This window comes from Panicum virgatum, chromosome 9N (genome assembly GCF_016808335.1).
Source record: "Panicum virgatum strain AP13 chromosome 9N, P.virgatum_v5, whole genome shotgun sequence".
Lineage (NCBI taxonomy): Eukaryota > Viridiplantae > Streptophyta > Magnoliopsida > Poales > Poaceae > Panicum > Panicum virgatum.
In genome coordinates this window covers 80,167,519-80,177,320 of record NC_053153.1, presented here as the reverse complement: position 1 = coordinate 80,177,320, position 9,802 = coordinate 80,167,519, and the positions used below count along the sequence as shown (strand labels likewise).

The following is a 9,802-nucleotide window of genomic DNA, read 5'->3' as shown; positions in this document are numbered from 1 at the left end:
GGCAACTGCTGCAGCGGCATTGCCGGCCACCACAACCATGCTGCCGGCCGCCGTGACCACCACCACGTCGGCCAGCCAGGAGAGGAGGCACCGCCACCCGTGGCCGCGCCACCGCCTCCCGTGAGCGCCCCCACCGGCCGCCGTTCGGGGCCGGGCCACCGTCTCCCGCCGACGCCCCCGCCGGCCGGGGCCGGGCCGCCGCCTCCCGAGGCCGCACCACCGCCCCTTGAGGCCATTGTCACGCCGCTGGACTGTCGCCGGAGGGAGAGATCGAGGCCACGCCGGGGAGGGAGCTTGAGCCGCGCCTGGGAGGGAGCTCGAGGTCGCATCGGGGAGGGAGCTCGCGGCCACGCGGGGGAGGGACCTCGAGGCCGCGCCGCCGGAGGGAGCTCGAGGCTGATACACCGCCGTCGGGGTAGAGGAGGCCGCCGTAGATCCCGCCGTCCGGCCTTGAGCTCCCTCCGGCGTCCATGTGTCGCCACCGCCGTCTGGGCTTGGACGGGAGGGCAGGGAGGAAGGCAGCGGAGGTAGGGAGGAGGAGGAGGAGAGAGGGAGGCGGCGGCGACAGAGGGAGAGGGAGGAGGCGGCGGGCAGGGGTCGGGGGAGGGAGGCGGCATGGGATGGGGTGAGGGGTTTTAATATAGGTAGGGTTGCGAGCTGGCCGACGACGGGTTTAATGGGCTGGATTTCCCCTTTTGCCGTCTGCCACCCGATCCGGCCCACGGCAAAGGGTGGAACCTTTGCCATGTGCCCCGATCCGGCCCACGGCAAAGGGCCGGAGCGGGCGGCGACGGCCCAGCACGGCGGTCGGTGGGGGCGGCGGCACGACACGACGCGGCGGGGAGCGGTGGCGGCACACCACGGCGCCCGAGCGGCGGCCCGGTAGGGACGTACCACTTTGCCGTGTGCCTCGATCCGGCCCACAGCAAAGTTTTTGCCGTGTGTTATGTCCTGTGCACACGGCAAACAATTTCAAATTTTTGAATTCAATTTTAGAAATGTTTTCTTTTCAATTTTTTCCTTCAATCGCTTTGGTATTCTATTTCATGTTTCAAACTTTATCACATTTTCTCATTACATTGCTAAAATGATTAAACAATTCATGTTTTATTTTAATATTGTTATTATTTCATGTGTTTGAAACAAATATTTGATTGCAAAAAAATTAATAAATATACCAGTTATTCGAAAATTAACCAAAATTTGGCATTAAAGAACTTATGTTGTTTTCGGCAAACACAAAAAGTTCTAAAGTCAATGGCTAATTTGTTTGTAACCTTTTGTCCAAATGTAAATGACTCCTCCTCAACTCTACGGGTCTTATCTGGACATGTTTCGATTTGTAACATGTGTACATCAAAACTTTTGCAAAACGTTCCCAAAATTTTACCACCATCTCCATGCATGAAATCATGATACCATGACAAATTTCATGATTTTCTGAATTCGTTTGCTATTAATAGAATTTTCAAACAATTCATTCAAACTGTTCTAAGCATGGTCCGCGAGCAAGATGTTCGAAATCTACTTCTATTTCATGCTTATGTCATCAAATTAAACTCCATAACATGAAGATCATTTTTCTATCCATTATACTCCACTATTCAAAACACTTCAAGTTGAACCCTAAAAACTCGATTAATGAAATTAAATGACTAAATATAGCTAAAATAACTAAAAATATAATAGATTTTAACAAGGAGTACAATACACTGTATATGCATAGAAGAAAAAATTGGGAGTGTTGTGTCTACTTTTTTTTTGCACAATTTTGCCGTGTGCCAGAGGTTTGCCGTGTGCAATATAGCAGGCACACGGCAAACAGGGGCTCTTTGCCGTGTGTTGTGCCTTTGACGTGTGTTTTTTGGGCGGACACACGGCAAATAAAATTATTGCCGTGAGTTGAACCTTTGCCGTGTGCTGTTTCTTCTGGCACACGGCAAAGGTCCGGTTTGCCGTGTGCCCGAACCCCTGTCGTTGTTACACTGTTACGGCAGCCAAGTAGGCACTATAAACTATGAGACCACTTGCATGGAAAGCCATCCAAGCATCTGTGGCAGACCTAACCTAATCTTCCGCCACCTCAGGCTTACTACTATTGTTTAACCTTAACCTTGGCTGTCACCTGCCTCAGTGCACGTGAGCACGGCCAGTGGAATTCATCAATCTCTTCGAGGGAAGAGGAGAAACCTTTTGGTGGCTCTAGGTCTAGGGCACACCAGGAGGCAGACGGTGGAGAATTGGAGAGAAGCAGATCGCCAGGAGGTGACGATTTGTTAATGGAGTTCGTGCGTGCTCTTGGAGTCTGGCCAGAGGGCAAGCAGCAGTGGCAGCCTGGCTGGCGGTAACATAAAAGCTGCTCCTGCCTCGCTAAAATAAACGCGTCCGTATCGCCACTGCTAGTGGCCTGGGCGCGTGCAGTACGTGACACCGGCGACATGGTGGCGTACGTTGTCCGTCTGCGTGCCAGGTCAGCCGCGCTCATTGAAAATTGGGCCGACCTGTCCTGCATCGGTGGATGCTTGCCGCCCTGGCTGCACCCTTGTAGTTGCCCCAGTGGTGTGGTGACCCCCATTGTTTTAGGTGGAAAACAGCCGATCAGCACGAGCTTCAGAATTCAGATTTCTTTCTGAAAGTTCAATCAGAACATTTTCCGGCACTGGCCTAATGCCTGAGCCAAGAAAAGAAACGGTCTCTTCCTTCAGTCAGATTTGTGCCGGCGCAGTTCACTCTTCAGTTTATCAGTTACCCGCGACAGTGTGGAAACCGAAACGCGAAACCTGGTCACGGTTTGCTTCTGGTCTGCTGCTGCGTACACAAAGGTTCAAACCGAATTAAGCCAGCTGCGGAGCCATTGCCTTGCCGTGGCGGCAGACCGGCGGTGACTGACCTGACCGGGTCAGCAGGTCAAGCGAGGTCACCCGGGAGACTCGAGGAATTGAACTGTTCCGGACACGCGGTTGACTCGTTAAACAAATCGCCCTCATTCTTGTGCAAGTGGGACACCGAATTGCCTACTACTTTCTGCTGCGTGTGGATCGTGGAATTCAAAAATCTCTAGTTCAGGTGCAGGTGTTTTCATAGCTTGGGGTCAGGGTTCTCAAGACTCGAGAGCTAGCTAGCTGTCTTGCTGTCTTGCTGTTCAGACTCCTTCCTCGGACCCATCAGTCTTTGCTGATCTGATTTGAAACGGTTCCTCGATTTACTATAGCATTTTTAGTTTGGGGGAAAAGCAAAATAAAAGTAGCTGTGTTATATCCTACCAAACATTTCAACATTTTGCTCAGGCATATAGAAAAGAAAAGAAAAGAAAAGAAAATCATTCTGTCTGCTACAGATATTCCAGTGCTTTTCAGGCTATGCTCTCCACTTCTAGCAGGTATTTACATCCATTCAAGCTTTTCTAGCAGGTTTTTACTCAGTGCTTCGTTTACACAATTCAGTTGCAGAGCCCATGGTAACCGTTCTTTTGACCGGGCAAAAAAAAAAGAGATACTGTAAAACGTTTCGCTTTAAACTCCTACTAAACATTTCGCTGAAACATACAGTAGCAGAGGAAATCACTCTGTCAGCAACAGCCGTTTCCCTGCTTCAGGCGACGCCCTTCAGTTTTAGCAGGCATTCACAGCAATCGAATCTTTTTTTCTTAGCAGCTTTTTACCAATTATGCACTGCAGTTGCACAACTCACAGCAACCGCTCCTCTGACCCGGAAAAAGGGCTATGGGTGTTTTTTTTCATTTTCACCGAAAGAGGAAAAAAACAGCTAAAAATGCCGCGGCGCCCGTTGCCGAACGGACGTCCGTTTCGTGCCGGGGTCGGGCAAGCCGCCATGTCTACGGCGACGGCCGTGTCCTTGCGCGGTGACCCTGGCACCGCGGCGACACGGTCGCCGGATGCGCGGGGGCGCTGCCGCTGACGGCGGCCTCGGAGGCGCACGGCACCTCCAGCCAGCCAGCCGCCCAGGGCCCCGGATGGCTGGCTCCGGCAGCCTGACGCGTAATTCGGGCAGACAGTTTTGCGTGGCGCGCTCGGCTCGTTCCCTATCCGTCCACGACGTCCCAACCGGCGTACGGCGTGTTTTTTTTTTTTTTTTGCTTTGGAACCCGTCAATCGGTACTGCTAGTATGGTACAGTACGAAAACACCCAAAGAAACCGTTGACCCCAGCAGGGTGCGAGCGAGCACGATCCAATTGCTCATAGAGTACTGAACATAGTACTCCTACTCAACAGTCAACACAAAAATGGGAAATTCTCTTATCCTTGCAAACTAATACACACATCAGTGTTGAATGTTTCTTTCCAAATGTAGGCGATATCTCTAGCCAATCGCTGCCAAGACGGCCCCAAGATTACAGGCACTGGAGCAGGAGAAAAAAAAGGAACAAAAGTGGATAACCTTTAGAAAGCAAAGCCAGGAGCATTTCGAATAATCTATATGAAATGTTGCAACTTCAGCTATCTAACTGGATCTGATGCTACACGTGTAATCACACCGATCCAAATTTTGACCGCTACTATTGACGTTGCTCCTAGTAACCGTATTAGACCGTTAGAATTATATATATATATATAGACACACATCACATAGCATCTAAATTGGGTAACCTAACTTTACACATAACCGAATTCACTTTTGCACGTACTTGGATTCAGATAAAGTATTGCATAGCATGCGTGTGGTGACGATCGTGTCGTAATATCCTCCGTTACTATTAACACTCTTATTTGTTCCTTTAAGTAACGTATGTGAACTATTACATTTTAAATTATCCATACGACGTAGGATCTAAGCTGGATAGTATGATCCATTCAATATTTCAATCTAACGGAACTGTAACATTTGCCATGTACCTTCGCTTTAAGTTTCAAATTGCGCCCCACTCGTCAAATACAAACCTTCTTTGTCATTTTTAACACTATATTTATTGTTTGTTAAGTATGAATTTCGAGAGTTGAAACTTGTTGAGACTCAAGAGTAAGATCGCCCTCGTACAAAGGCAGAGGCGAGGCGAGGCGACCAACCCCCAAAGCCAGCCAGAACAAAACCACCACCACCTCCTCTTTCTCCTCTCGCCCCTGCTCCGCTACTCGGGCAAGCCAAGCCAGGGGAACCGGAACCCAACCCCCCACACACCGCAGGCGAGCCCACGCAGACGCGGCCGCGGCTCAAGCCACCCCGTGGGCTCCGATGGGCTGCTGCCGCTCCTCGCTGCGGACGGGGACGCTCCCGGTGAAGAAGCCGCCGGGGAGGGCGGCGGGGGCGCTCCCCCCGCACCGCCCCTCCCTCTCGCTGAACCAGCACCAGGCGCGGCCGCCCTCCGCGGCGCGCGCGGGCGCCGCCGGCCGCGAGGTGCCGGCGGTCAAGGAGTTCTCGCTGGAGGAGCTGCGCGCCGCCACGGGAGGCTTCGCGCCGGAGAACATCGTCTCCGAGAGCGGCGACAAGGCGCCGAATTTCGTGTACAAGGGCCGCCTCGAGGCCAGCCGCCGCGCGATCGCCGTCAAGAAGTTCACCAAGATGGCCTGGCCCGATGCCAAGCAGTTCGCGGTACGTCTAGGGGCGGGCTCGGGCTCGATTACCCCGATTCGGGGTGGAATTCGCTGCAATAAAAGCCCTGTTTTTGCTCGCAGGAGGAGGCCAAGGGGGTCGGCAAGCTTCGACACTGCCGGATGGCCAACCTGATCGGCTACTGCTGCGACGGGGACGAGCGCCTGCTCGTCGCCGAGTTCATGCCCAACGACACGCTCGCCAAGCACCTCTTCCACTGTACGTTTGCTCGACCATTGGTCCATTTCTCTCATAGGTCGCTTTCTGGATTTCTGGTTCGCTGTGGATATTTCGCTGACCATTTTCGGCAAATACAGCCTGCGATGATTTTTGTCTTCGTCTGATTCGATCTCTGATTAGTGTGGAAGTTGGCAAAAAAGACGAATCGGCGTGCTCTGAGCAACCGCTGGCGCTTAGCAGCCTCCCGCATTTGGTGTACCGAACGAATGATTGGGCTAGCCTTCGTCATATCCGATTCCTATCCGGCTGTTGCTGGCAGGGTCGTTGTGCGAATCCCTTGAAACCGATAAGGAGTTCAGGACACAGGCTGCATTAAACACGTGTTATAATTCATTGCTGCAGCATTGGCCATTGGTCTGTGCTTAGATGTTCTATTCGTTGTTTTGGTCTTTTGGATGGATGGGTGGATGACTATAATTCGCTCAGAGGATTTCAGCGTGGACGTCTTTTAATAAATAAATAAATAAATAAATAAAACAGTCTTGGATGTATATTGTTACAGGAAAACATAGGAATTACGAATGCAATTGATGTGTGCTCTGGAATGCGTATTTCAAATTAAGAAGTTGATGCATGAACTAGATGTTTGGATCCACATGACTTGTGTTTTATGAACAGCCTGTCCCTAGGGTCTGTCCCTAGGGTGTATGGGTAAGATTTGGGTTTTTGTCAGTAAAGGTTACAAGTGATGATGAATTTCTAGGGAAATTAAACATTGAGGGTGTTGTGCAGTTTCCTCTTTTGTTAATCTTGATATTCCTTTTACCCTTTTTCAGGGGAAAACCAGACACTTGAATGGGCTATGCGTCTAAGAGTTGCATACTACATCGCTGAAGCACTGGAGTATTGCAGCTCTGAGGGAAGGCCTTTGTATCACGATCTAAATTCATACAGGGTTCTCTTTGATGAGGTAAGAAACTAATTCTTTCTGTTTTTTTTTATCCTAAAGGCCTATATTTTTTTTTTTTTTGGAAAATTGCCAATTCACTATAATATCATGAAGATGTGGAAACGAGGATAATTTATTTTTGGTAAATATCTCTGCTAGAACTGCAAGTATTGCTGGGTTCCTCTGGGAATGGTCTCTTAGGAGTCCATTGAGCTTTTACCCTATGCATGGATGCTTTCTCCGCTTCATCTGAAATTGGAAGTGGAGGGATCTGTTGCCATCTGTACTCCAACTCTAGGGGTTGGAAGGAAATACATTATCAAAATAGAAATGTCAACTCTTTGTCATGAGTTCTCTAAAAAAATTTATATTGATCTGAAAATTGATTAGGAATCTTATCAGTAATGCATTTTTGGATGCTGTCCATCGCATGTTAAAGGGTGTTGCATGTTTCTTTTTGCAGAATGGTGATCCTCGTCTTTCATGCTTTGGCCTCATGAAAAACAGCAGGGACGGGAAAAGTTATAGCACAAATCTTGCATACACACCTCCAGAATATTTAAGAAATGGTAATATGATCGTATCTGTATTTAGGGCCAAAATTTTCTTCTTTTGTTTGCTTTTTTAGGGCATTTAGAAATGATATACTTGTACATGGTAACTACTAGCAATAGGATGGGTAAAACTTTCACACTGATTGGATCAATGGAACACTGCAAATTGCTAGAAGATAAAATAGCAGACAAGCTGGTTTCAGATTTTTGCCCCTCAAGACAAAATAATCCGTCTTGTTGATTCACCAAATGCTTTATGTAAGCACCTATTGGTAGTTGACTGAAAACACATGTGGTGTGATTAGGATCAAAATCAACTGGATATAGTATTGAAATAGAAAGAAACTGAAGTGAAATCATTTTAGAGGTATATTTCTAACTTTTTGTTGCGCTAACCGGTGCTTCTTCAGGAAGAGTTACATCGGAAAGTATCATATACAGTTATGGCACTATACTTCTGGATCTCCTCAGTGGGAAACGTATACCTCCTTCCCGTGTAAGTTTTATTGTTAATTGCTATTTACTTCCTTGCTGCACTATCTTACTTTTCCACTTTCTGAAAATACCTTTGTATTCAATACTATTATGTGCATATCTCCTTTTTGTAACTGCCACCAAGTGTGTCATGTGAGAGAACATATTTTTTTCGAACGTAACTTGGTAATAGAGTTGTTAGGTTGGCCTGCTTAAACCATTGACAGTTGAGCTTTATTGCACTCAGGCTTGTGAGATGATAAAAGGCAACAATCTCCAAGTACTGATGGACTCACATTTGGAGGGAAACTACCCAACAGAAGAAGCGACCACAATGGTTGATCTGGTCTCTCAGTGCTTACAGTATGAACCTAGGGATCGCCCCAACACCAAAAAGTTGGTTTCTGTTCTCGAGCCCATGCAAATAAAATCAGAGGTAACCATTATGCTTTTATCCTTTCAAAAAATGATTCACATTATATACCATGCATCCTATGATTCCTATGTGCTCTAGCATTGATTGTTTGCTTTATTGTGATGTGATTCATGGCTTCCACGCAACTGTTATCTTATGGTAACAAGGCATTTTCTGTGCTTTTTTATGACTGCTACATTTCTATTTTCCAAATTGCAAACAGGTACCATCCTATGAGATGCTTGGCATTCCAAAGCATGAAGAAGAAGAAGAGCCTCCCACTCCCCCTCCGCAGCCACAGCACCCTCTTTCTCCCATGGGTGAGGCCTGTTCTAGGATGGATTTGACGGCTATCCATCAGATTCTAGTGAATACACATTACAGGGATGATGAAGGGACTAATGAGGTAAGTGTCAGAGCTTTTCTGTTGCTGTCTGCTGACCTTTCTTCGGAGTATTATCTAAGAAAATGGTACCTTTATTGCAGCTGTCGTTCCAGGAATGGACACAGCAGATGAGGGACATGTTGGAGGCTAGGAAACGTGGAGACTTTGCTTTTCGTGATAAAGATTTCAAGGCAGCCATAGACTGTTATACACAAGTAGCACATCTTTCTTACATCAGGAACACTTTTATGTTCTAATAGATTGCTAGAATGCAGCAAATTCATTCCGCTACCTGTCTTCGTATTGCAGTTTGTTGATGTGGGGACGATGGTATCACCAACAGTGTTCGCGAGGCGGAGCCTGTGCCACCTCATGTCCGACCAGCCTGATGCCGCCCTCCGTGATGCAATGCAGGCGCAATGCGTGTACCCTGATTGGCCCACCGCGTTCTACATGCAGGCCGTCGCCCTCTCGAAGCTGAACATGCAGAGCGACGCCATGGACATGCTGAATGAGGCTTCGCAGCTCGAAGAGAAGCGGCAGAAGAACACCAAACCTTGAAAGTCCAGTCAGCTCGGCGTCCCTCCTCCGGCTCCATAGGTGGTTTATGTTGAGACATGCTACTCGGTGCTTCCTAAAAGTTGTGGTTAGCTCCTGTTCCCTGGGTTTGGGGATGTAATTGGATGGATGGTGTGCTGTAGAGTTAGTCCTGTGATTGTTAATACCCGGTTTGGCATTTCTCTGCTGCATTTTTTTGGGCCCGTGTACATCTTACATTGACAAGAATCGAAACAGGCGGAATGCAAAGGGGATTTACTTGTGGTCGCTGAACCTAGAAATTGCTTGTGCTCCCGTTGGCTTGTTGGTTGATCTTGTATATCGTGCTGAGTTGCTGACGAACCTTGTGCTGATTGTTCAGACGTGGAGAAGAACATCAGCATTTCGACAGAGTGAAGTTCTCTGCTATTTCTATGACAGTCAACGCAACAACTTTGGAGGCTCCGGCCCTGGCCCAGGCAGCCAGCATGTCTCTCGGCGTCCCGTCGCTGACTTGCGAGTCCCCTTGCCATCTACTACAGCGCCGCCGGTCTGCCAGTGCCAGCTGAGCAGATGGTGATCGGGCCAGGGGTCACGGGCAACTCTCGGTAACCGCGGCAATTAGAGTGTGTGCGCTTGTGTGCAAGAGAGCTGGATCTGTCTGCCGATTTATTGTGTATCCAGGGACGCAGCTAGCACTTGTTTCCGGATGCCGCCGTCGTGTGCACAGCGCCCCCGCCGTGATGGCGGACCGCGCAAC

The 9,802-nt window shown here is 48.7% G+C and overlaps 1 protein-coding gene across 1 annotated transcript; it reads left to right on the top strand.

The window, feature by feature from the left end:
• The first annotated feature begins 5,035 nt into the window (after positions 1–5,035).
• LOC120690823 (serine/threonine-protein kinase BSK1-2-like) lies at positions 5,036–9,344 on the top strand. The gene is made up of 9 exons (XM_039973656.1): positions 5,036–5,548; positions 5,632–5,767; positions 6,565–6,698; positions 7,141–7,246; positions 7,642–7,727; positions 7,953–8,141; positions 8,344–8,526; positions 8,607–8,720; positions 8,815–9,344. The coding sequence occupies exons 1-9, from the start codon at positions 5,192–5,194 to the stop codon at positions 9,064–9,066; spliced, it is 1,557 nt and encodes a 518-aa protein (XP_039829590.1). The 5' UTR covers positions 5,036–5,191; the 3' UTR covers positions 9,067–9,344.
• Positions 9,345–9,802: the final 458 nt, after the last annotated feature.

Excerpts from the sequence above, each read along its gene's own strand:
- LOC120690823 (XM_039973656.1), top strand. The coding sequence starts at position 5,192 with ATGGGCTGCTGCCGCTCCTCGCTGCGGACGGGGACGCTCCCGGTGAAG. Across the intron at positions 7,247-7,641 it reads TCCAGAATATTTAAGAAATG|GAAGAGTTACATCGGAAAGT; the intron begins GTAATATGATCG and ends GTGCTTCTTCAG. Across the intron at positions 7,728-7,952 it reads AACGTATACCTCCTTCCCGT|GCTTGTGAGATGATAAAAGG; the intron begins GTAAGTTTTATT and ends TATTGCACTCAG.